Source organism: Diceros bicornis, chromosome 5 (genome assembly GCF_020826845.1).
Source record: "Diceros bicornis minor isolate mBicDic1 chromosome 5, mDicBic1.mat.cur, whole genome shotgun sequence".
Classification (NCBI taxonomy): Eukaryota; Metazoa; Chordata; class Mammalia; order Perissodactyla; family Rhinocerotidae; genus Diceros; species Diceros bicornis.
Window position 1 is genome coordinate 81,666,728 of NC_080744.1, and position 27,753 is coordinate 81,694,480.

Sequence of the window (27,753 nt, forward strand, 5' to 3'; positions counted from 1 at the left end):
CCTGGTTCTGACAGTGGTACTATGGGAATGTAAACGTTAACATTAGGGAAAGCTAGGTGAGGGATACATGGAAACATTTTTCCAACTTTTCTGTAAGTTAAAAATTAGTTTAAAACAAAGTTTAAAAAAGTTAAGTTAAAAAAGAAAGGGGAGGAATTACACAGTGAAACCATTTAGTACAACTGAGGTTTTTTTTTTTCTTCCCTAGTTGTGTTCAGCTGCATTGGTATAGACAGAGCAGGCAGATGATATATGTGTAAGACAGTGACCAGAGTCTAGGACATGTTCCCTAAGCTGAGTAAGCTGCTGTGTCAGTTTGAGTCCTTTGGAAGCAGACACTGAGCTGGAGTTAGGAGTGCAAAAGATATTTTAAAGGAGGGAAGCGGTGTACCCCAGCTATGTGCAGTCGTTGGCTAGGGGCTGGCTGGGAAGAGCTTGTCCTCCGCTCACACACTGACAGCTGGGGATCAGGGCTTGCCTCTTACAAACTGGGCTATGCTCTCTCTCTCTGCTACGTGATGGCACCAGTCCACTCAGCCCCCCAGAAGCCCCGCTCCACAGTGTTTCAGGTGCCTCTTTGGAACCTAATTCTTGTGGAAGATAGGAAGAAACCTGATTTCCTCAGTTCTACAACTAAGTGGTACTTTGACCCCTTGTGAGCCACTGGGCAGGCAGATGGGAGCAGACTGGAGTCATCCAGCTGGCAGAGGGCTCAAACTGAAAAATCCTTTTCTTGGCTGGTGCTAGTCAGATACAGAATCAGCTGAAAAACAAGATACAGCCTACAGGAAGGCACCCATGGGAGCTAGCCAGGAACTCACAATGCATTGATTTTAAGTAGCTGCAGCTGTGATTAGAGTATTTTTAGCCACAGGACTCAACAAGCTTTCAAAACCTGATAAGTGCCTTACTGTAGTCAGCTGGTAAAACCACCTGCATAAAAATTTAGCTCTTAATTTAATTGACAGCAAGAATATGCTTAGCTAGGAGCTGGCTTAGAAGGCAAATCAGAGGAAGAGAACACTTTCCACTGCAAGTTTAAAGTAATTTTTCACATCTGTCAATCACTTTTGAAAATAAAATTCAATTCATTTGGTAAATGTTCTGCTACCCCAAGCTCAGTATTTATTATGTACGCATTTTGGGTAAAACAAATCATTTCACCCTCTAAACTTGAAAGATAGATAAATAGAATCTAATGATAGTAAGTCCTAACAATAGCCACCACCTCACCCCTCCCTCCTCACTGCACTTTGGTGGTACATCTTGCAAGAAGTATTCGAACCTGAATGGGTTTAGCTGATCCACACCAACATGCACATAACAGCCAGGCTGGCTGATGCTGGGGACAGGATGGCTGGCTGCTTCCTAAAGGGTCCAGGGCCACCCAGGGAGGGAAGCCCCAGAAGCCAATATGGGTGAGGCTGGCGGGGTGCTGCCACAGTCTCCTTGACCATGTCTCAAAGTAAGTAGAGGGGATCTGCAGGTGGAAAGGGCCTTTGTGAAGGGAAGGGAAAAGGAAAGGGATTTGCGGGAAAGGGGACGACTAGTGGCAAACATGACAGAGTCTAGAGTACACAGGAAAAGCCAGTCCGTCTTTACTGTAGTGAGTGCAGGATACAAATAGTTTAGTTTACAACAACCTCTAGCATTTTCTTAACCATTTGATAAAAAGTTCACTATAATATTTATTGTATAATGAAGAAAAAACAACACATTCAGGGAAAAATTGAGATTAACTTATTTTTCTTAAAAGGTTCATCTCAAGGATGGCAACAAAGTCCAGCTTGTGCCGCCAAACGGTTTTACATGATCAAACCGTGTACAGCTTCTCGTGTGAACTGTTGACTACAAACATTTACCAAATACATAAATCTCTTTTAAAAAAGCCATTTTAAATATAGCAAAGCAGTGTCTTCTTGCACAGCAAAGTGAAGAAAAGTTTCTACAGAGAAATAAAAGTTTTACATTTGTAAAATCTTTTTCACATTCTAGTCATCTAGCTTCTTATGATCCAATGCCAGGAGTTTTCTGGTTCCTTATTTACTATGTATTTCTTGTGCGCATGATGGTTAATACAGAAAATATGTTAATGCTTTATTAGTTGTCCTTAAAGGAAATGGTAAAACATATATTGTTCTTTTAGAACAAACCCCTGATTTAGTCTCTAACACAATGGACATAATTAGGGCTCAAAAGATGGAGTTTTGATTGGGACCATCTGTAGACATACAATGTGACTTTCACTCTCAGTGTGATACCAGTTAGATTACTGAAGGATGCACAGCTGTTGGAAACTGTACTTTAACCAGTGCAATTTACTCTAAGCTTTTTTTGTTTTTGTCTTTTAGTAATAAAATACTTCATCTGAAGGGATAAAATTTTGTTGCAATGGTGTTATACAAAACACATGAATCTAAAAGGGTAAGAAAAGTAGGTTCTAAAGTGACACCGTTAGTGTCTTCCCCACTCTGCGTTGGTTTCCACCAGGAGATGTGTAAGTGAATGTGTTTGTACATGGTGTCCGGGTGAGGGGGTGTCGCTGTCAAGTCCATATGCTCCAAGTCACACTGGGCATATGGGAAAAGAGTTAACAGTCAAATATTCAGTTCCTGAAAACGGAATACATTGTTACTTGGTCAGTGTAATTGAAATACAAACTCCGAGCCTTGTGTAATATTATTTTAGAAAACAGTAGTTGTACTGATTATAAACCTGCATAGAAAGAAAGACTATTGAGATACAGTCAGAAAAGCCATCTCATAAGGCACACAAGAAAATAGACAGTAAATGTGAATGTGTTAACTCCTATTCCAATGTACAGCAGAAGTTCATGAACATGCATAAATAATAACAAAAGAGTCACTTACTTAACACTTTCAAAGCTATAAATGGTTTACAAAGTGGTAAGGATTATCCTGGAAATTCAGTGTTGGGAGACTGTCTTGTTTCAATTAGGTGTGATCTTATGAAGAAATGTGCCTGTAAGTAGTTCAGTAAAATAAGTACATTTTAAAGAAAAACTAATCCTTTCTGAATAAGAGCCAAATGTCTATACTGACAAGAGGAGAGAGCATATCACCCTCCTTTTTTGGCCTCTATCAAAATTTACTAACCAAACGGTCATTAAAACAGAATTCCATTTTGCAGCTGTGAATGCCACAGGGTTATCCTGTACCTAATACCTATGTGTCAGTCAGCAAATCTGGCTGATGATTTGTCACAAAGAGCATATGAGGAAAACATCAAAAGGAACACAATTTAGGGGGGAAAAATAAAATGTAAGTAAAAATTGTAGGTAGCTGCTTAATACTAAATTAAAAATATAAAACACTAGCAATTTTTAAACCTTTGAGTTTCTCAGGAAAAGGAGTATTTAAAAATCTATGATGAAAGATAAGATATACAGGACTTTGAATTTTGTTCATGGCACAAGCCCAGACAATGGATGAACTTGCTATTACCACTTAGTTGTCTTCCTGTAAGAGTAAGGCCTTGTTCAAAATCTAAGCTGAGGGCAGCACTGATTTCATTAGGATGGCAAGAGTTGTGCCGAGGATCTGCACCATGAGAGAATTTCTCCCCACCCTGAAGTGTCATTTCAATGCACAGAGAATTCAGAATGGTAGTATTTTGTAATTAGCTGCATCATTCTATTTTAGAGGGTCAAGGGAAAAAAGATCCTTTCCCTCACAAATAGTTTTCCCTAATCATTTACCACTTATAAAACCTTTGTGCTCATCTACTATTTTGACATTTTCTCTAATATTAATTAAATTAGGTCAGCTTTTTCTACTATATATTTTTTTCCTCACAAAAGGCAAGTTTTAAATAATGCCTTATAAAATCTGTTACAACACATTTTATATTTATGCAGGATGAACTTAACACCAATTTTTTTTGCCACTTTGCTATTTATGTACACATATAAAATATATAATGATGCTCAACCCATACAGCACAAAGATTACAATGTAACATCACACATTCACCACCAGTGAGGGGAGAAACCCCTTTATACAATCCTCTGAAAAGACTGGGCTAATAATTAAAATCCAAAGTACAGTATATTTAACAAAATAGTAAATATTAAACAGTGAATACTCTACTTAATAAGGATCTCGCCTTTTCCCCCCAAATTGGCGGCAATCCACAAAAATATACTTTTTAATCTGGTGACCATACAATACATAGGTACTTACATCAAAGGTGATAATATATTTAAGATGCTATGTACACAAAGAGTTTGGCTCAACTTTTAATTTATATATAGAATAATAAGTGTTCATGGCTTTTTTTTTCCAAGGTTCTGCTTGCAAGATATTTTTGTTTGCTTTTTTCCCCCTCTTAAAATAAAAGTAAAAAGTTAAAACAAGATAAAGCTATTTTCTAAAAAAAAAAAAAAAAAGTTACAACATACAGCTTTGGCTTATATAAATAATTCATAGCACAATGTGTTCAAAAGTAGTGAATATAATTTTATATATAGTCATCAATTCATAAGGGTGTTTTCTTTCATATAAAATATACATGAGCTAAAATCAGTTTCTTTAATTTTTAAGATATGAATGTAAAAAGAAACTTCTGACATATTCCAATTATAACTTAATATATTAATTTATTTTGTTAATGTTCTATATTTCTAGGCTAGTATTTTCTGAATATCTCATGCGTGTTTTCTATTCTCTCTTTTTTATTAGCTAAAGATCACTTCTTTGACCCAATACATTTTTGCACGTGCAAAACAGTTACATGTGGGGCTTTTTGTTTTGTGGGGTTTTTTTTTGTTTTTTGTTTTTTTAAATATTAACAGCCCTTTCCCATGCACCCCTTTGCAATAGAGATCCATGCCAGGTTGGGTAATTAATATAAATGACATTTTATGTACAGTATTGCTTTCTTGGTTCCTGCTTTTCTACTGCTCTGTTCTACAAAGCATTTTTCTTAAGTAACTACAGTCACCGCACAGTTAAATAAAACAAGTAGGGGCCCTCTAGGTTTTTGCAAGCTAGTGTGGGAGAATTATATATGGGTACACGTTTCTCTGCAAAAACTGGTTATCGTATGAAACAAGTAGTCCAAGGAAGTGCCAGACTAAACTCTGCCTACAGGGTGCTTTGCTTGCCATGGGATGCACGTCTGCAGATCTACAAGGAGTTTGCAGGTAAGTGCCTGATTCTGTGTATGCAACACACACCCACACATACACACACTCACACCCACATACATATATATGTAAAGGGATATATATGTATGTATGTACATATAAATATATTTAACTCATGTCCTTATTTATCAATTTAGATATGTAGGGCAGTTCACTGCAGTAACACAAAGTATAAACACCAGCCTGGAAGCCTTAGGTCACCCATGTGTCCATCCTCATTCGCTTTACAGAAGGGCTTTCTCTGTCCTCAGTGTTTGGGGGTCGGCCAAGCACAATTGGAGAATGGAAGTCGCCCCGTGGATCTTCCCGGTCACTGCCATCATAGGAGCTGCTCGAGCTGCTCAGACTGTCCACAGGGGAGCGCCCCATTTCCTGCCGGGGCTGGGGCTGAGGCTGAGGCTGAGGCTGGGAGGGTTGTGACTGTTGCTGCTGCTGCTGCTGCTGCTGCTGCTGGAAGCCTGACGGGGTCATTCGATCCCGGGGAGGTGAAATTGGTTCTGACTTAATGTTGATGTTTTGGTTGGTATTAATGGATAAATTCGAACCCTGAGATAACTGCCCTCCAGCACTGAAGGAAAAAAAAAAAGACATTTGATGGTTTGTGAGTGCATCTGCATAATTGGAATGATATTACAGACACCACCTGACTGAAAAGAGCCCAGGGTCTGAAATACTGTCAGAATTCCCAAAGACTGGTTGTGGTCATTTCTGTCAGTGCTTGGCACAAAAAGAAATCACAACTCCCTGGGAGGAAAAAAAAAAACAGTACAGTTGAGACATTTAGTGGCTCCTTCTACTACCCACAACCTTGGTACTTTTATAGCTGAAGTATCCAAAATGGTGTCAGTGTTTAATGCTGTGCATGGACCAAAATGGGAGAGGAACAACACGACAACTTGAACTCTGCTTCCTCTCTTCTTCCTCAGTTTCTTCTCTCTCTGGCCCTGTGGCAGGCACAACAGCTCATCTATTCTCACAGCAACTCTAAGAAGTCAGTCATATCACCCTGTTTTTCAGATGAGGAAACAGTCTCAGAAAGGCTAAGTTACTTGCTCAGAGTGCTACAGTACGGGGTGTCCAGGCTTCTTCCCCAGTCTGAGCACCAAGCCATTTCCACTTGCTTTTGCAGGGCTATTTTTAGTGTGTTCATTTAGGATGCTCAGCACAGGCCCGAGGACCAAACACCTGTGTAGGCAAAGAAATTTCCCTGAGGTACTCTGCACGTTTTTCCATGACATAATTCCCAAGAAGACCACTGATTAACCGTATGCATTGTGGAGTTATTTCAGAATGCAGGAGGGAAAAGGTTTGCTGAGATGGGGCTCTTGGGGGACTTGCAGGGCAGGAAGCTAGGAGGCTGGGTGTCCCTAGCATTCTGAGCAGGGACGAGGCAACCAACCCTCATGGAGGGTTACTGTCTCCTCTTCTGGGATGCTCTGCTCCACAGGCCTACTGTCACCCTGGCCCTATAAAGGCATTGTTCCTTCTCCCTCCGGCTAGCAATGTCTGGTCCCACCTGGGCACCACTGTAAACCCTTTTCACTTATATCTCCACACCTTGCCCATAAGGAACATTTTCTTTGTGAACCTTCTTGGTGAGGGATAGTGCGTGCAGTGGGCTGGGACCAGCCACATAATCCCATGTAGCCTGACTCATATATAAGAGACTCAACCCCTACCATTCCTCCCCTACAACACAGGGAGAAAAGTAAAGGGCACAGAGCTCATTTTCCTGTTCTCTTTGTCTACTGATATTCACACCAAAGCAAAAAAAGAGAAGGCTGGTAGGTGGGCCTGAATATCTTCAAACTGCCTTTGTTCAAATAGTGGCATCAGACACAGGGGTTGGGAAGGAGGGGTGGGAGTGGGTGGCTTAAGCATTGGTGGGTTGGTAGAAGGGGTGCTTATGGGTGACATCTGTGCCTTGCTACCCCCTGAGATACTAAGTGAGTCTCTCTACCTCAGTATGTCCATATAAGAGAAGCTTTGCTCCCTGAATCTCTTCAAGGAATGCCTAGTTTGCTCAGCATCCAAGCTATTATCTAGAGCCATGTAAAAAAAATATTTTCTACAAACACTTGTGCCACCTAAAACAGAAGCACTGTAGGACAGTCACATGAAAATCAATAGAGCAAAAGACCATAACTGACAGAAAAAGAGTGCGCAGGCTAGGAGTAGAGATTCAGGGAAAATTTCTGGTTACTCACACCAGAGAGCTGAGGGCTGCTTGTCCTAAATGGTGCTGCTGCCAGGCTGACACCTGTCCCAGAGAGAGCATTCCCGGGGAGTTGAAGCCCTGCAGGGCCGAGAGGTCTGCACTAGTCAGCGAGTAATCTAAAACAAGAAGGAAATATCGCTTGTGTGTATATAATAAAAGGACCATGCAAAATCTGTTTTTCAAACAGTAGCTTCGAAAGTTCCTAGGTTGAGAGAAAGGTGGGTACTTCATAACATAAAACAACACACTTATGGGTCTAAAACCCACAAAATTTTTCTTTGAGGAGGTTCATGGGACCTAGCTATATTTAGCTGTCTGGGATTATTTCAATAAAATAAGTCTCAATTTTGTACTAAAGGTTCAAAAGTTGAGATACTTTTTCCAGACTTGTGAATAGAAATAATAAAAAGGCAGTTACTAGAGGATGTTCCTATACAATTGTTATTTTAAATAAAAACGCCTACTACTAACTACCCTCTTGAAGAAAGAGAAACACTCCAGCTCACCCAGACTGAGTCTAGATTAGTAAGTCTTATATGCTTGAAGTATAGGGGCAACAGGAAAGACACCAGTGCCCCTTTCTCATGATGTGCCAAACTTAGTGACATAGAACACTAAATACATTATTACACTATTAATTAATTGCATTTGTTAAAAGTACAGGGACTGTTGAAGATCCCTGATTACACAGAAGATAATTTCAAGTTCATGAAAAACTTTATGTGTTACAAGAGTATAACATAGCTCATTTTATATGAGTGCTTCAGTCATAATCACTTTGACCAAGACTTAGGCCACTAGTTATCATTTGCATGTTATTTCAGTTCATCATTAACACTTGTCTTTTCCATTTAGTTCTAAAGGGAGGTGGCAAAAACTCTTCTACTTTTAATTTCTTTTTCATGTCTCAAGAGAGGTGTTTAAAGAAGCTGGTCTTTCTAGTGAATTAACATTTTAAAAAAAGGAATTGAGTTGAACAGCATAGCCGGTGCTTAGGATTCTGTCCTGACTCTCTCCTTTTCTCATTCTTGTTCTCTAAGACTGCCTCATCCATCCCCACAGAAGCTGGTGCAGGGGATCCATCACACTGAAGTCTTCCACAGTGCCCCCTCCAGCTTTTGACCTCTAGGTCCTTTCAACTACCTACCTGCCATGTCCACTTAGATGTCTCTCCAAACACCTCAAATTTGACATGACCCAAACTGGACTCATCTTTTCCTCCAAACCTGCTCCTCTTTAAATACTTAGTAAATGGCACCAACTTTCACCTAGTTGCTTGTGCCAGAAACCTGTGAGTGTTATCCTTGATACTCCTTTCTTACTTCCACCAGCAACCACCAAGCCTGGTCAATGCTATCTACTGTCTCTCAAGCCTGCCCAAGTTTCGCCATCTCTACTGCCACCACTCTAGTCCAAGCCACCAGTATCCATTACTTAGGCCACCACAATAGTCTCTTGTGTGGTGTCCTTGTATTCACTTTTGGCCCTATGCACACTGTAGCCAAAGTGATCTTAAAACAACAAATATCATCATGACACTTCTCTGCTTAAAACCTTTTTATGGCTTCTCAACGCTCTCAAAATCCTCAACATGGCCTATAAATCCCTCCTTAACTCTATAGTTGCATCTTCAACCACCCCATGCCATCCCCGTGTCTCCAGCCATGCTTCTGCTGGCTCCCAGCCTTTGTACACAGTATTCCCTCTTCCTGAAACACTCCTCCTATTCTGCCTGGTTGACTCATGTGTGCTCCTTCAGGTTGAAGCTTAAATGCAGCCCTTAACATGACTGAAATAAATTGTTTTATGTCTTTCTCCCTTGATAGACCCTAAGTTCCATTGTCAACCATGCACTCTTGTATTTCTAGTGCATGGCAGGACACCTGCCACACAGTAGGTGTTCAATAAATATGTGAACAGATGCATAAATAAGTTTTTGAGGCTGCGCGTGATCTTACTGATGGGCACGAGGAAGTGTCTACAGGATTCCTTCACACAGAACTGTTTTACTTTTTGAAATGCTGCTCGTTTATTCATCCCTTTACTGACTGTATGGAATGTGTCTGATTCTAAATATGTAAAGAAAGGTAGATGATATACCAAAGAAAGATAAACCATGGATATGTGTTTAAAAAAGGCAATTTGCCTTTATAAATATGTTAAAGATACTATGGTAAAATTAAACAGAATAGGTACTCTGAGAAAGAAAGCAAAAACTAAGTCAATTAAAAGAAGGAATGAGACTGAAGCTAAGTGACTGATGGTTCTGAGAGTATCTAACTCCATTTTTAAGTTTTGGTAATTCCTTCTGGACTTTTAAAAAAACAAATTCTTTCTAATCCAATGGCATTTCTAAAAATAAGTATAATGGAATTTCTAAGTATACTAAAAAATCTGTCATGAAATGCTTGGTAAACTGTAATCTAACTTGGACACCCAGTTCAAGCCCCATCTCCTCAGCCAACACCCCTCTGAACATTCTAGCTCATAGAATTCCTTCCTTCCCCACCTTCTCAAGTCTCAGAGCATAAACTGGTAATCTCAACCAGTCAGGACTTCCCCTTCATAGTTACCAACTTAGGTATGTCCTGTCTCTTTATTGAGAATACACTTGGGAGAAAAGATATGTTCCTAGCAGAGTGTGGCTCATATAGCTGGTGATCACTGCAATGAAACAGGATTTCTATGAATGCATAATCCCTGGCTTTACTCTGGATTTGCAGTTGATGGATTTGGACACTTTATTCATATTAATTGTTGGAAAAGGTAGTGGACGTTTCCTAAGAGACTTTCTTTTTCCATAAAACCTTTTAAAGTTGTTTCTGTTTTAAAAGAACTACCTGGAATTAAAGAGGCAATCAAATGTATCAATGGCTCTGCAGACCTCAGGGAGCTCCAGACAGCATTGTGAAAGCACCGTGCTGAAGCCTTTACCCTGAAGTCTAAAATTAGACGATCTTTATTACAGTCTACTTATTAGAATCATAAAAGAATAAATTCCCTGCATTGCAGTCTCTGAATAATTGGCAAGGTATAATTTAACTATTTGCCTCTTTCCTTCTTCCTTTGAAGCATCAGATGTTTGGCTCAGCTGGTGAGAAAGTGAAACCACACAAGTTCTCTGCCCCTCCTTAGAATGGCGAATCTCAATGAACCTGCTACACAGCAGGTTGATTCTCCATGCAGCCCATTTAGCTAAAAACACCCTTCCAATAAGTGTAGCATTCTTAAATTTTCCTAATATACCTCCGAAATAGGGTATTTTAAGATGAAATGTCTAAATAAATATAAGTGAGTAAAAAGCTCCTCTCAGAGATGAGGAGTGCCTGGCTCTGAGGAGAAACAAGGAAGGTCCTGATTTTGCCCCTCAGGCACAAACAACAGAAACCAAACAGGTAGTTCCACGGAGGAAAACACAACCTGCTCTGCCCAGCTAAACATCTGCCACATCCCCGAGTCCTGAGGTCCAAAGGGATTCAGTCTTTCCCAAAGTAGGTTAACAGAGGATAAAGAGAAAAACATCTTATTTCAAAAGCCTGCAGAGTGAGATACTGTGTAATGAGAAACTACATAGAAGATGCCAAGCAAAAGGCGTGACCTCCTTGGGTCGGTGCTGCATGCCGTACTTCTGATAACAGCTATTTGTTTCTCTGTCAGGGGTAAGTAAAAGTTCACATTGGGAAATCATTCTATGATCTATTTATTTTTCGTAATTTTTTTCAAGGCTAGCATGTGTTTTTTAATATATGCAAATGTGAATCTAAGAAACTGGAAATAATTTATCTCAATAACTATACATTTTTAAAAAAATCACAAAAGCACGTTGATCACAAAACGAAGGAAAACTCACGGAAGGCAGGCTTACCAGTGTTGTAGGCGGTCGGCATTGCTGAGTACACAAGTCCCTGCGGAGGCAAGCTTGGGGTTGTCACAGACACTACTGGGGTAGCTAGAGGTTGAGTGGCTTGAGAACTGCTTATCCTTTGGGTGTTCTGTGAGAGAGTAGAAAAAAGAAAAAGTGTTATTATGCGAGTATTTATGTTCAGACAATATTTTAAAAATAACATTCAATTTAAAAGTGACATTTTTCACAGTTTTATGATGTGAATGTCATTATTTCCTGAAGCAGTGACGATGTGAAAACCTAAAAAATACTAATGGGAATAACTAAATATTTAATTTTAAGGGATATATTTTTACATTAATTATTCATTTTCTCTTGTCTTTCTTATACAGAGTTTATTGATGTCAGAGATGTATCTTTAAAATAGAATCTTGCATTATGGGTGAAAACATTTTTCTGTGTTAGCATAAATGAAGACTGGATGCCACTACAAATATTGCCAGGCTACTCTAAGTAACATATGTGTAGGTTTTAAATATCTGAGGATAGCACAGGTCATTTGTATATACAGAGATTATAAGTCCATGAGTATAGGGATCAAAACTATTTTTATTTGCAGCATTTACATGTTAACATGGTTTTAAGTCATGGCTTTTTGAAGTACAGCTTGTGTTTGGATTTCCTTCCCTGTGATCCTGCAATTGACATACATATGTGTTTTTTTTATTAAGACTTTTTTAGAGCAGTTTTAGGTTCACAGCAAAATCGAGGGGAAGGTACAGAGATTTCCCATATATCCCCTGTCCCCACACATGCATAGCTTCCCCCCATTATCAACATCGCCCACCAATTGACCTTTTTAATAGCAGATTCAGATATGCAGACTTTCAGTCTCTCGACTCTTCTGAAAAGAGAGGCTTTGAGTAGAGAACTTTTGACAAGTACTTTTGATAGGGCTGTAAATGGAGCAACATAAATGCTTGCTGATTGCACCTACATAGTATCCTATCTACACTGGGAATAATAAAGAAAAAAAAAATCAACTATTAAATAATCAAGTCAGTTTAAGATAGTCCACTGTCCACAGTTTAAAAGACAGTCAATGTCCTCATACCCAAAGGGTATGGCAGAGCATTTTCTCACTATACTGGCTTAAGGGGACACTTGCCAAAACTGAGCATCAGAGGAATAGAACAGACTCCATGTTCCAGGTGGTTAGTACACAAGAAGGCCAAAGCACAACTCCAGGGTTATTTTTTCCTAAATGAAGAAGTTACAGCCTGATGACTGACATTGGGGGAGTCTAAGCCATATCAATAAAAGTATTATTCAGGGCCCTTGAGAGTATAAAGAGTCAGAATGTGATTCAGTTTTCTCTATCACCATTTTCAAAGGGTAATCAGATGAAGGCCTTTGGCTAGATCTAGACACTTGAACATTGATCATTTAATAAGGATCCAGAGCTCAGTTTATTTCTTTTTAGTTTGTATTTTCTATCCAATCTTAAGTTAGAGGATGTTAGGAAGACCATTCAGTATGTGGTTATACTGCCTGGGTTTTTGTCCCAGATTCACCACTTCCTAAGCACTGGAAAAATCATTTAAATTCTCCAAACGTCTTTGTTTGTAAAGTAGGGAAGACAGTGATCTCTGTGCTGCCTGCCTTGTGGCACTACTGGGAGAATCTAGTGAGGTAATACGTGGGAAGTGCTTTGGGAACAGAAGTTCTACATAAATGTAAGACAGTATCCTTAAATTATTGTCCCAAGAAATCCCCTGGCCCAAGATTTCTACATAACTGATTTAAAAAAAAAAAAAAAAAAGGATAAACACATTTACTCCTTCAGATCCATAGCTATTTCCTTGGAGCTCTCATGAAGTAAAGTTGTTCTAGAATTGCAAAGCTTCTAAAGGAATCTCTATAGCCTGGCTTTCACCAGAAGAGTTTTTGGTGTAGGCTTCAGGGCACCTGTACTTCCTCACACAATTATATTTTGGAGCTCAAACCAATTTGAACAACTTTCTAAATTCTGACAGATTGTGTTTCTGATTATATTTTGGCTCTGACACATAAAGCTCTACATTTTAAATTAAGTTTTAGAGTCTGAATTAGCTTAAGCTTTAAAGAGTATAAACGACTATTTACAGTTTTTGGTTATGTATTTCTTTCTTAATTACAAATATTTATTTTTATGATTTCTAGATTTTATAGTCTTCAAAGATTTAGAAACTTACCTTTGAGATTCTGTAATTGAGGGTGTAATTTAAAGAATGTGGAAAGGTGATATATGACAACTGGGAATACATTTTAGTCTGAGCATCAAGTTTATAATGTTGATGAATTTCTGGACAAGAGATCTACTTTGGGCTTAATTTGTTCTCACAGATTGATCACTTAACACAGCATGAGCTGGCTCTTTCCACACCTCCATGGCAATCTCCTGGCGTGACCTCAAGATGGGTCGGGGTGTGTGTTTAACAGTGAGACTCCAATACTGGAGCTCCTAATCTCAATGGCACTGAGTTTTATAAGAGTAAATGACTTCCAGAAGCACTAGAGGGCAACATATTGCTAAATAATTCACAAGGAAGCATTCATGACAACTTCTTAAGGGTAAATAGTGAAATCTAATTGAAGATGAATTATTTTATTTTGAATTATAAACTTCCATTTGCTAATCATTACTCTGTATCATTAAGTAAAATATTTCCCCCAAAAGATAGTCTAAATCTGCACATGATATAATCCAACACCACAATGACAGCTGACTAGTATATTTTAGTTAACCAGTATAAAACCACATCCAAAACTGTGAGAGTGATCACAAAGGTAAATAGAGAACAATCTCTGATTTTAAGGACAGAGGACAGACAACCTTATCTGAAAAGAAACAAATTGTGCAAAACACACCAGCATGCATATATATGTAACAATAAAATGTAAGTAATACCAACAAATGCCTTTCCCCCATGCTTTCATGCAATCTGAACCCCTGTCCACTCTAAACGCTAAACATTTTCAAGTTTGTATTCCCCTTAAGGTCATCTAATTAGCAGCTGACTTTGAATTCATATGATCACTTCTGGGAGGTCTGGGTTTTAGTTCCTAAAGAAGAACAGATCAACTGAAAGTTATTTTCAGTCAAATTTATTTTCTAGAAGAAAAGCCAATAGAAATCACTTATTTGGAAAAAGGTAATAGCTACTTTTAAGAACAGAATATCTTCTGATAGTAAAAAAGTAAATTTGTGTATGGTCAGTTATAGACATTCCTTTTCATAAACAGGGAACCCCCCTTGTGGTTTAGATCGTCTCATGCAGGATGAAATAACTGCAACTCTGTGAAAAAGGTGACCTCACCAAAAATGATGTAATCTTTTTGAAAGAGAAATAACACAAGACTGTGTTACAATCTGAGGAACTTTGAGGGTGAAGTCATTTTCTAAAAATATGTTAATAATTTGGGGAACTATATAAGGTATTTTGTATCTTTCCTTAAAAAAAATCTTTAACAAGTGTCTTGTGATCATGGACAGCTATTGTTTTTAAAGGCTCTATTCCAATGTTCCTTCCAACAAATAAAATGGGTCAAGATATATATTATAAATAGAAAAACTAGACTCTGTAGTACCAGTAGATTGGTTTAGTTATTCAAAGTGTTTGGATAGTGTTTAATAACAAGAAAAAAAATCTGTGTAACAAAGGAAACACTGGTTATATAAAAACATTTAAAAGAATTAGTACTTTCTACATCTTTTTCAACTCCCTTCAAGCAGAAACCCACACTCACCAACTCCAATTCCTCTTCCTCCGACTGCACTCAGCATATAAGAGGGATAAGAGAGTTACTAAGACTATTGGTACTCGAAAATAAAATATTGTTTTAGAAAAACATGTTATTTGGACACTAGCAGTTGTTTGGAACTCTAAAAACATGACTATATACCCAACGAATACAAATATAAATTACTTATTGTCTCTGTACTTGTAGTTGATTTCAAAAGACTGGAAAGATTCTTTTAAATTCCCTAGGGCCAAGATTTAAAGATACCCCTCCCCACAACTTGGTCTGCTCTTATGCTGGCCTCGCCTACACATAGCCTTGCTACTGCGACAATATTTAAAAAGGATTCCTAATCATGACACCAGTTTATATTTGGAACCTCAAGAATACTAACTCTACACTTACATCTTAGTCCTCCCATCCCTATCCCTCCTGGCCAAACATGTCCACTTCTCTCCTCTACTAGACTCTGTGTTCCTTGGTGTCAGAAACTATTTTATGTTTTCTTATTTCCCACGGTAGCTAGCACAGTGTTATGAAACAAGAAGAACTCAAACATTTGTTAGTAAGTATAATAGTTTTAAATAACACAGACCTATATATGTTTATCATTTACAAATACAGTTTTCATATGAATAAAATAATTTCAATGGAGAAAAACCACATGAAGAAAATGAGACTGGAGGAGAAATGAACTGATAAGTCACATACAGAAAAGAGATGAATGAAACATATTTGCTCCTTTTCTTCTAAACATCTAGAAAATATTAATTTGCTAGAAATAATCTACTAACTCATTTCTTTCTTATTTTACTTGAGTACTCAAGTCAAGCTTCTTTGTCAATCTGTGAAAGATGTCTTTATAAGCATCCCTGATACATGAAGTCCCAATCTGAAAGCAGGTTTATCTGCAAAGAAATGATGTAAAATACGAGGGAGGCCGGTTATTTATTCTGAAAAGCCATCACTTGGCCTAAAACTATTTCAAATGTGGGTAAAATGCTCTTTAACTGTTGTTATAGATATTTTTACACGTCTCCAACTATAAGATACACATCAAAATACTATGCGGGGGTGTCTGTGTGTACAGTTTTCACTTTAACCTACAGTGGTAGGGGTGTGGTTTACATGGCAAATTTTGAGTAGTCCATGGAGATGATTCATGATCTCTTAAAAAAGATCAGAGATAATCTTGACAAGTTGCTAAATGCCTAAAGGTAGTTTGTCCTCAAACTTTGCAGTTTACTAATAATTCTTATAAACATATTTCTGTGCCTTAAATGAAACTTTCTGTAGTTTTTGTTCCTGAAAGATAGTGGGAGGTATTCCACATCCAGTTCCTGAAAGGTGAGGCAAATAACTGTCCTAAATGCCATTTTTTCTCAGCTCCTTCTTTTGGGGTATATTTTTTTGTTATATAAGTATATATTTCTAACTTTGTGTTCTGAAGTAATTTTAGACTCAGCAGTTGCAAAGACAGCACACCATCACACGCTGCCCCCAATGTTAACATCCCAAAGAAACATGATACAATTGTCAAAACTAATAAAATGACATAGCAGTTACTAAAGCTATAGACTTTACTTGGATTTTACTGGTCTTTTCACAATGTCGTTTTTCAGATACAGGATCAGATCCTGCATCCCATGTGCCTTTAGTTGTCATGTATCCTTAGTTTCCTCTGGTCTTGGACAGTGCCCTCAGTCTTTCCTTGTTTTTCACGATCCTGACAACTTTTAAAGAGTACTGGGCTGGTATCTTATAGAATGTCCCTCAATTTGGGTCTGTCTGATCTTTTCTCATAGTTAGACAGACAGCATGGATTTTTGGAAGAATACCACAGAGGTGATGCGACCCTCTGAGCACATGAGATCAGAAGACACATGTCATCCTATTAGCAGTGATGTTAACCTTGATCTTCTGGTTACGGTAGTGTCTTCCAGGATTCTCCATTGTGAATTGACTATTTTTCCCTTTGTAATCAAGTTATTTGGGGAGAGACACTTCGAGGCTACGCAAATATCCTACTTCTCCTTAAACGTTCACTCACTAATTTTAGCATTCATCCACTCACCTGGCCTGCCACAATTCTCTCTGTACTGTGGTGTTATAATGGTGATTTGCTATTTCTCTCATTCTTGCTACATGTATTAATTAGAATTCTTCTCTAAGGAAGAGTTGTCCCTTCTCCCTTTATTTATTCAATCATTTATTTATATCAGTAACAGACTCAGTATTTTTTATTCCTTGGTTATAATCCAACACTATTGTTACTTTGTTGCTTAAAATGTTCTAGTTTTGTCCACTGGGAGCTTTTCTGAAAGGTTGGTTCCTGTAATCTTTGGATGTGCACTTCCTTTATCCTCTGGCACCTCTGGCTCATCTTATGTTTTCCCTGCCCCAACACTACTATCAATCACTTCTCCAAGGAGTCCACATTCCTTCTAGTAGAGCATGATGTTTTGAAACTGAGATCTGAGTGCTAGGTGTGCTCAGTTACCAAGTGTCATTGTTTCAAGGCCCTCTCAGCAGACACAGCTAGGAAATATATGAGGTATACTAATTCGTGTGTACACACATCTCTATTTCTGTATCTATCTGTATATATGCTTAAAAAATATAAGAAAACCTCCAACTACAACCCAGAAAGGTTTATTCTAGCCTCCTCCACCCCTACCCACCTTATTTTTTTTTTAAATAATTTTATTTATTTATTTATTTTTTCCCCCAAAGCCCCAGTAGATAGTTGTATGTCATAGCTGCACATCCTTCTAGTTGCTGTATGTGGGGCATGGCCTCAGCATGGCCGGAGAAGCAGTGTGTCGGTGTGCCCCCGGGATCCGAACCTGGGCCGCCAGCAGCAGAGCGTGTGCACTTAACCGCTAAGCCATGGGCCGGCCCGCACCTTGCTTATTTGTAACTTTTTTCTCCAACACTGAGAAACTTGGTTTTATCTACAATGTATTCATTTATTTGTTTAAGAGAGAGAAAGAAGTTGTGTGTGTTTGAGTGTATAACAAATTTACCATCTTCAGCACAGTGATTTGGAACAATTTTTTTTTAGTCTCTATCCTTACAGTATCCAGTCAAAAGTTTCCAAAGTTATTTAGACCAGCTCTTTTCTTCCTCATCCCCTTCAGTATCATCATGTCACTCATTTTAATACAGTTATATTCATGTGTTATGGTCTGCATTTCATTTTGAGTTCTCCTGGAATCCTGGTTGATTTTTTTTAACTGCATATAGCAAAAATCACTCTTTGTTTTGTACAGTTTTATGAGTTTTAACAAAAGCATAGACTCATGTATCAAACAACACAGTATCACAGAATACTTCCATCACCTCAAAAATTCTCTCAAACTACCCCTTTGTAGTCAACTCCTCTCCCCACCCCTGGCAACCACTGTTCTGTTTTTCATTTTCCAGAATTAAATATAAATGGAATCATATACTATGAAGTCTTTTGGATCTGGTTCCCTTCACTTAGCAAAATTCACTTAAGAGTCCTCTATATTGTTGTGAATAAATAGTTTATCCCTTTCTACTGCTGAGTAGTATTCCTTTGTATGTACCAGTGTGTATATCCATTCATCTATTGGAAGGACACCTGGGTTGTTTTCAGTTTTTTGTGATTATGAAAAACATAGGTTTTTGTATATGCATAGTTTTCAATTCACTTGGGTAAATACTCTAGGAATGGGATCGTTGGGTTGTATGACAAGTATATATTTAACTTTATAGGAAGTTGCCGAACTGTTTTCCAAAGTGGCTGTACCATTTTGCATTCCACACAGGAAGATATGAGAGTCCTTGTTGCTCTGCATCCTCACCAGAACTTGGTATTTTTATGTTTTTGTTTTTGTTTTTTTAATTTTAGCCATTCTAATAGGTATATTGTTTTATCATTCTGGATACAAGTCCTTTATTGGATAGGTGATTTGCAAATATTTTCTCCTAATCTGTAGGTTGTCTTTTAATTCTCTGAATAGGGCCTTTCACAGAGTAAAACAAATTTTGATAAATACCAACATATCAACTTTTTCTTTATGGATCATTCATACTGTTGTTGTTGTATTGTTTTCTCCAATGTTTTCTTCTAGAAGTCTCAGAGTTTCATGTTTTACATTTGGGTCTATGATATACCTTGAGTTTTTGTATAAGGTATGAGTTATATATTGAGATTCTGTTTTTGCATATGGATGCTGAATTGTTCCAACACTATTAGTTGTACTGACTATCCTTTCTCTGTTGAATCGCCTTACTACTTTTTTCAAAAACCAGCTGAATATTTTCATGTAGATCTATTTTCTGGGCTTTCTGTTTTGTCCATTGATCTATGTGCCCATCTTTTTGCCAATACCACACATTCTTAATTACTGTAGCTTTATAGTAGGTCTGGAAGCCAGGTAGTGTAAATTTTCCTATCTTGTTCTTTTTCAAAATTGTTTTGGCTATTGTAGTTCCTTTGCCTTTCCATATATATTTTAGAACTGGCTTGTTGATATCTATAAAAAAGATTGCTGCAATTTTGATTGGGATTGTGTTTAATCCACAGATCAATTTAAGAAGTGACATTGTGACAATATTGAGTCTTTAAATCCATGAACATGATATATCCCTTTATTCATTTAAGTCTTTGATTTCTTTCAATAGTGTTTTGCAGTTTTTACCATGCCAATTATGCACACATTTTGTTAGATTTGTGCCTAGATATTTCTTTTCTTTCTTTCTTTTTTTTTTTGGTGCTATTTAAATAGTATTCTTTAATTTCCAATTCCAATTGTTCATTGCTGGTATAAGAATACAATTGACTTCTGTATATTGATCTTGTACCCTATAACCTTGCTAAACTCACTAAACTCACTGATTGGTCCAAGGAGTTGTTTTTTTTTTTTTTTTTTTTTTTTTGTAGATCTTTATATGCTTTTCTACATAGACAATTATGCCTTCTATGAATAGAGACAGTTTAATTTCTGCCTTCCCAATATGTATGCATTTTATTTATTTTTCTTGTCTTAACTGTTCTGGCTAGGACTTCCAGTACAATTTTGAATATGAGTGGTGAGAATAAACATATTACTAAAAGACTGAATGTTTTCCCCTTATAAAGTATATTAGTTGTAGGATTTCTGTAGATGCTCTTTATTAGGTTAAAAATGTTCCCTTCTTTTCCTAGTTTGCTGAAAGATTTTTTACCATGAATAAATGTTGAATTCTGTTAACATGGTGAATTATACTGATGAATTTTCAACTTTAAAATAAGCTTTGCATTCCTGGGATGAAACTCACTTGGTCTTGATGGATATACTGATGAATTTATTTACTAATATTTTGTTGAAGATTTTATGTCTAGAGTTTATGAGGGATGTTGGCTTATAGTTTTCTTTTCTTGTAATGCCTTATTCTGATTTTGTATTAGGCTAATGCTGGCTGAATAAAATGAGGTGAGAAGTGTTCCCTCTTCATCTATTTTTCTGAAAGAGATTATGCAGAATTGATATCATTTCTTAATGTTTGGTAGAATTTGCCAGTGAAACCTCCTGGGTCAGGAGTTTTCTTTTTTGGAAGGTTTTTAAACTAGGAATTCAATTTCTTTAATAGACATTTATTATTCAGGTTAACCGTTTCTTCTTCAGTGACTTTGGCAATTCTTTGGTCGTTTGTATCTTTCAAAGAATTTGCCCATATCATCTAACTATCAAATCTACTGGAATAGAGTTGTTTGTAGTATCCCCTTATTTTTTAGTGTCTTTTGGGTTATGTAACCTCTTTCATTCTTGATATTGATAACCTGTGTCTTCTCTTTTTCTTTGGTCAGCTTGGCTAGAAGTTTAGCAATTTTATTCATCTTTCCAAAAAACAAGCTTTTGGTTTGACTGCTTTTCTCTCTTGTCTTTCTGTTTTATAGTTCATTAATTTCTGCTCTTTATTTTTTCTTTTCTTCTGATTGCTTTGGGTTAAGTTTGCTCTTCCTTCTCAAGTTTCTTAAGGTAAAAGCTTACTGATTTGGGACCTTTCTCTTTTTTAATATAAACATTTAATGCTATAAAATTTCCCTCTCAATGCCACTCTATGTGGTCTCCAAAATTTGATATGTTATATATATGTATTTCAAAATTTCCCTTGAGATCTCCTCTTTGACCTATGGGTTATCTAAAAACTGTGCTATTTAATTTCTAAATATCTGGAAATTTTCCTGTTGTCTTTCTGTTACTGATTTCATTATGGTCAGAGAATATAATCTATGATTTCAATTTTTTGAAATTTGTTGAGGTTTGTTTTATGGCACAGGATATGGTCTATCTTGGTGAATGTTCTGCTTGAGAAAAATGTGTGTTCTGCTGTTGTGGAGTGAAGTGTTCTATAAACGTCTCTGAGGTCAGGTTGGTCAGATATTTCTCAGGTCATCTAGATCTTTACTGATTTTTCTGCATACTTGTTCTATCAATTACCAAGAGAAGAGTGCTGAAGTTTCCAACTACAACTGTGGATATTTCTATTCTACCTTTTAGTTCTATCAGTTTTTGCTTTATGTATTTTGAAAGTCTGCTGTTAGGTGCATATACATTAAAGATACTTATTCTTGGAAAATGGACTATGTAATGTCCTTGTTTATCCTTGATAATATTCCTTACTGTGAAGTCTACACTATCTGAAATTAATATGGCTACTCTAGCTTTCTTTTGGTTAATGTTTGCAGGGTATATTTTTCTCCATCCTTTTACCTATGTCTTTCTATTTAAAGTGGGGTTCTTGTAAACAGTGTATAATATGATCTTCCTTTTTAAAGCAATCTGACATTTTGTCTTTTAACCGATGTTATGAACACATTCAATAAGATTACTTGTATGGCTGGATTAAAATCTATAATCTTACTAGCTATATTTTATTTGTTCCATCTGTTCTTTATTTTTCTCTTTTTCTCCCATTTCTTGGGATATCAGAACTTTTTTTATAATTCCATTTTATCTCCTCTATTGACTTAACTATTTATACCCGTTTTTAAATTTTTTTCTATAGTTGCACTACAGTTTACAATATAGATCTTTAGTTAATTAGAGTTCACCTTCAAATATATATTACATCATGTATAAAGTAAGGACTTACAACAGTATATTTCCAATTTCCCCCACCATCATTTGTTGTCATACATTTTATTTTTACATGTGCCATAAACACAAAATTCACTGCCACTATCTTTTCTTTAGAAAGTCAGCTATCTCTTGGAGAAATTAAAAAGAGAGAAAGGACACAGATCTTGGTTTCTAATACCATTCTCCAATAAAAGGAACGAAGCTTCCTTGGAGAAATGTCTGATTCTAGGACTGGGGCAGGAAATATACAAGATGAGCCTGGACCATTTTGTAGTAACTGGAAAATAACAAAGTACCCCCCACTCACCCCTCACCCCAAAAAACCCACAAGGATATGTGAAAGGGGCACAGGAACCAACTGAAAAGTCCCCAAAGCTGAAGCTGCAACAATTTGAGCAACAGAATAAAAGAGTATTGAATTATACATTATAATTAGAATTATACATTATAATTAGGTAGAATTATACATTAACAGAATTTAGTAATATTATAACCCAAAGTATAAAATAAATGCCCATGAGTCCATATTAATATATAAATGATTAAATAAATAAATGAGAGAAAACAGATAAGTCACCTGTGCAGAAGAACTACAAATAATTTATGTAGATACTTTGCCCTCAAGGAGGTGGAGTGTAATTCCCTACTCCTTAAGCGTAGGCCTCACATGGTGACTTCCTTCCAAAGAGGACAGTATGGAAAGGCAAAAAAGAGTAACCCGTGAAACGCCACATCAGCAAGATGACCAAGGTTAACATCAATAGCCATTAGTCATGTTGATAGTATGTGCCCTTGATATGATGTAATGAAAACGACACTTTAGTTCTGTGGCCTTTCTCCTCCAAACCAATAACCCCAGGCTGATCATGAGAAAAACATCAGAAAAATCCCAATTGAGGAATATTCTACAAAATACCTGCCCATTACTCCTCAAAAACTGCCAAGGTCATTAAAGCAAGGAATGTGTTAGAAGCTATCACAGCCAAGAGGAGGCTAAGGAGACGTGACTACTAAATGCAATGTGATATCCTGAATCAGATCCCAGAACTGAAAAGCATGAGGCTAAAAACTCAGGATAGCTGAATAAAGTATGTACTTTAGTTAACAATAATGTATCAATACTGCTTCATTAGTTGAAACAAATGTACGATACTAATGTAAGATGTTAATCACAGGAGAAATTGAGTGTGGAACATATAGGAGCTTTCTGTTCTATCTTTGCAATCTTTGCATAAATTTAAAACTGTTCTAAAATAAGAAGTTTATAAAATGTAGGGAAAAATGAATTTTCTTTTATCTCCATTTATTCTATTTTTCTTTATTTCTTTGTATAGATCCAAGGTTTTGCTGGTAGCATATTCCTTCTGGCAAAGGACTTCTTGTAACATTTCTCATGGAGTACGTATGCTGACAAATTCCCATGATTTTTGTTTGAGAAAGTTTTTCTCTTTCATTTTTGAAAGATATTTTTGCTGGACATAGAATTCTAGGTTGAGTTTTTTTTATTTCAGCACTTTATGTTACTCCACTGTTTTGTAGCTTGCATAGTTTCTAAAGAAAAGTATGGTATAAATTCTTATCTTTGCTCTTCTGTATGTTCTTCTGTCTCTTTTCTCTGGCTGCCTTTAAGATTTTCCTCTTTGTCTTTTGCTTCTAGTAGCCTAAATATGTATGTTGGTGGTAGTATTTACCCTACTTGGTATTGGTTATTATTTCTTCAAATATTTCTTTGCTCTGCTCTCTCTCTTCTCTTTCTGGAATTTCAGTTACAAATACGTTAAACCATCTGATAAAGTCCCACAACTCTTGGAGGCTTTGTTCTGTTTTTTGTTTTGTTTTCACTCTTCTTTCTCTTTGTATTTCAGTTTGGGTAATTCCTACTGACTTACAGACCTATAGGTGTTTCCTCCTGCTAGGCCTTTAGTGTAAGGTTTGAGTTAATTTAACTGGGAACTGGGCTGGGTTTGCATTTCATTGTTGCTATGGTTACCCTCAGGGTATCCACCACAGGCCTCTAATCCCTCCGGAGGGAACAGGGGATTGGTTTGCCAGAGGGTTTTTGTTTTTGTTTTCCCCAATGACTGCTCATTCTCAGTTTTAAGCCTTCCTGTTTGTGCTGTGTCTCAGGCTGTGGCCTTCTCAGTCATCCTGCCACACTCCTAGCATTGTGCCTGCTCCTCCACCATGGGTTGAGATATTTTTCCTTTTCCATTTCCCCAGATACAATGGGACTTCACCAGTGCCCTAAGGGTGACAGTTTTTGTTGTTCATCTTGTCACACATTAAGACTCTGTTCCACAGGAGAGAAGGAGGACAAGGATCCAGGCAAAACTTTTTGCCTTATTACAGTGGTTACTCTTCCCTTCTCTCAGTTGTATACCACAGAGGAGACTTTTTCAGGTCATTCCCAATCTTTTCTGTGAGCACCCAGTGGGATTCATGGAGAAAAAGCCTACAAGAGAACTTGGACTCTCCCTGTATCAGAGCCCCAGGGATTTTACACAGTCCTGCCAGTGAACACTTGGCCTCCAGCAATTCACCAATCACCCTAGCTTAACTCTTATTACCTGTGTCTTACCCAGATAAGTCAGTGCTCAAATGTCCTCTCCCTGCATTTCTTCTCTCCCTAGAGTCTGGGCCAGTTGGTCCCCTGAAATCTCAGGACTACAATGTGTTCAAGGAAAATTATGAACTTGTCTGTCCAACTTCTTTTCATTGTAAGGCTGGGAGTGCCACAGTTTCCAGCTTTCTGTATCTCCAAATGAAAAAGTATTTCTTTGTTTTTTGACTTCAAGAGTCTGGGTCCTGGCTTTCTTTTGTACTACCCTGGAGAAGTATTAAGCTCTCCCACAGTTTCCTCATCTCTACCTAGCCAGGATCACAGTTTGCAATCAAATGAAACAATGTATATAAAGATGTTTGAGAAGCTATAAAGCATTATACAAATATAGAGTTATTATCTAATGCCTGATAGCATCACTTTCACTTAGCAAAGAATCAAATGGCGAGTTTAGCAGCTGCATAGAACAGAACACTTGACATATCTTGTTGCTTGTCAGCAGTCAAACAGTTGCTAAACTAAGAATGGTTTTAAAACTTGCATATATATTCTAATTTTTTCTACAGGAGGCTAAGGGGGATAAACGTACTCTCCTCTTCTTTATAAACACAACATTCAAAAGCAAATGAAACTGGAACTATAAAGATACTGTCAAAGGCTGGGGTGGAGAGACCTGTATTCTTTATAGAGTTAAATGGGGAAGTTATTTGACAAGGAATAAACAATGAAAAATTATTTAGAGAATAACTCATTCAAATTTTTATGCATTCTTCTCTATTCTACAATAGTTCTCTTTGGTATATAGAATTTTCTAACAAATAATCTAGTGTTTCTCTCACAGAAAAGCACGTATAATAGTTTACTGAAAGTATGCAAAGTACAGAGAAGAAATACTTAGGTCATGTTTAATTTACCAGCTTGGGGTTGAGATCTCTAAGCAAAGATTCCAGCCTAGTAAAAATAAAATTAAGCATAATAATCTCTTCATATTTAGCTTTAATTTTAAATAACCATTAAGCAGATTTATTTCCTATTTTTCCATACTCTGATTTGTGTGTATTTAAAATAGATTTGTCCCCTTAAATGCTAATTTCAAACAGAAATATTCAGTAAGAAAAGGTCTAGATCCTATGGAAGTAGAGAAAATTCCAAAGGAAAATATCAACTATGTATAAAATAGGTGTTTTAAAGAATGAAGTTGAAGAAAGGTTTAAGGTACCAGAGGAGGCATCATGCCCTTGCTTGAAGGGGGGATGACAACTCGAAGATCTGGTTTTCGACTGTTCATTCCTAGACTGCCACCACCCGGAGGAGGGGGAGACTTTGTAGGCATAACTTTGCCTAAACTATTTGCACCAGTAGTTCCAATCAAATTTGGAGAAGCTCTTGAGTTTACGAATCCATTCCCTGGAAAAAAGAAATATTCATTAACGTGAGAAGAGTCATTAAAATACATTGGTACAAATATGAAAAGATTTCCCCAGTCCCAGTTTTAAACAAATTTTATAAGAAAACTCATTAGTAACTAATCAGTATCTTTGGGTATTTTAAAAATAAGCAAAGAAAGTCAACCAAAGTCTGAAATACATATAAACCTTAAGACTAATATCACTTATTTCCAGCCTGACTGCTTGGAGCTGCTGAGAGATACTTAAAACACAAGACAGGTTTCTAACGGAGCATCTCCTACTAGGGACCAAGATAATGGAGATACTATAAGAAAATGCCTGAGACTATCCTATTCATTTATTCCTGCAACAGCAAAGGCACTCCCACCAGGTTTTGGGAACTGAACTAGGTATCATGGCAACTCCTTAACTGCAGCTTATTCAGCACTAGCTCTAATGCCTCATTTTCACCAAGTACTTCTTCCTTTTAGCTCTACCTTTCCCTGCTCTGTTTCTTCAGTTGCCATTATGGTCTTCATTAAATATTTGTAGTTTATCTGACTTTAATCCACTTATTCCTGCTTTTTAACTTTCGCTAATAGAACTGTCTATTCTCTTAAAGGAAATAAGAAAATAGGTACATTGTGGTATATGTTCTATATACACAGCACTTTTGGGCACCAGGTGAGACAGAAAATAAATGTAAGAGATCATCCCTATTTTCATGGATATTGCAGTCCTTCAGGTCCTCCTCATGTGTAGCAGCCATGTGGTTTGGGTGGGGCTGACTCCACTTCAATCTCCCTTGCCACAGACTGGCTTGGTGACAGCCATTTGACTCAGGTCCTAGCCAATGACCTGGCATTCTCCCTTCACACAGTGATGGAATCCAGGAATGTCCAATCAGAACCTAGTAAGGAAGCTGTTATACAGTGGTGAGGGAGGCTCCTGCATTCCTCCAAATATGACTGAGGAAGCGTTTTATTCTCAAGATATTTTAAGACTCAGAAGAAATCCAGAATGAGGAAAAAGCTGATAGAGAAAGGAGAACTGCCAATAAATGAAATAAGAGCCCTACCCTGCTTGTAGTCTTTATCACTTCTGGATCTTTTCAGTTAAATAAAGTTAGTAAATATATTATTTAAGCCTAATTGAGGTGGGTTTCTGTTAGTTGCAACTGATAGTTTCCTAGTAGAAATAGTTACTATTCACCACCTTGTAGTTCAATGGTACAGATAATGTCACTAATAAAAAAAACAGTCGGGGCCGGCCAGGTGGCACAAGCAGTTAAGTGCACACGCTCCGCTGCGGCGGCCTGGGGTTCACCGGTTCAGATCCCGGGCACGCACTCACGCACCGCTTGTCAAGCCATGCTGTGGCAGTGTCCCATATAAAGTGGAGGAAGATGGGCGTGTATGTTAGCCCAGGGCCAGTCTTCCTCAGCAAAAAAAAGAGGAGGATTGGCAGATGTTAGCTCAGGGCAGATCTTCCTCACACACACACACACAAAAAAGGTCAAGTAACAAGTATATAGGTAAATAAAATGTTCATTTATAAAACAGAAGCTACATATGCTATTTTAATTTCTAAGTATATTGCAAATAAAACAGGGACGAATAGAAAACAACATTAACTATATGATATATTTTAAAAATATTTTGTGAGGGGCCAGCCTGGTGGCATAGTGGTTAAGTTCAGC

General features: G+C 37.3%; 1 protein-coding gene across 6 annotated transcripts in view; it reads right to left on the minus strand.

Moving 5' to 3' along the window:
• Positions 1–1,574: 1,574 nt before the first annotated feature.
• The window catches only part of MEF2A (myocyte enhancer factor 2A), a 174,109-nt gene continuing 147,930 nt past the window's right edge, over positions 1,575–27,753 (minus strand). For 5 of the 6 annotated variants that reach the window (XM_058542341.1, XM_058542340.1, XM_058542346.1 and 2 more), the window contains 4 exons: positions 25,886–26,073; positions 11,251–11,377; positions 7,375–7,501; positions 1,575–5,735 (listed from right to left, as the gene is read on the minus strand). In XM_058542341.1, the coding sequence (XP_058398324.1) occupies positions 5,360–5,735; positions 7,375–7,501; positions 11,251–11,377; positions 25,886–26,073 (818 nt within the window). In that variant the 3' untranslated portion in view covers positions 1,575–5,359. Of the gene's footprint in view, positions 6,353–7,374; positions 7,502–11,250; positions 11,378–25,885; positions 26,074–27,753 lie in introns of all 6 variants that reach the window. The other variant, XM_058542344.1, reaches the window with a different exon arrangement.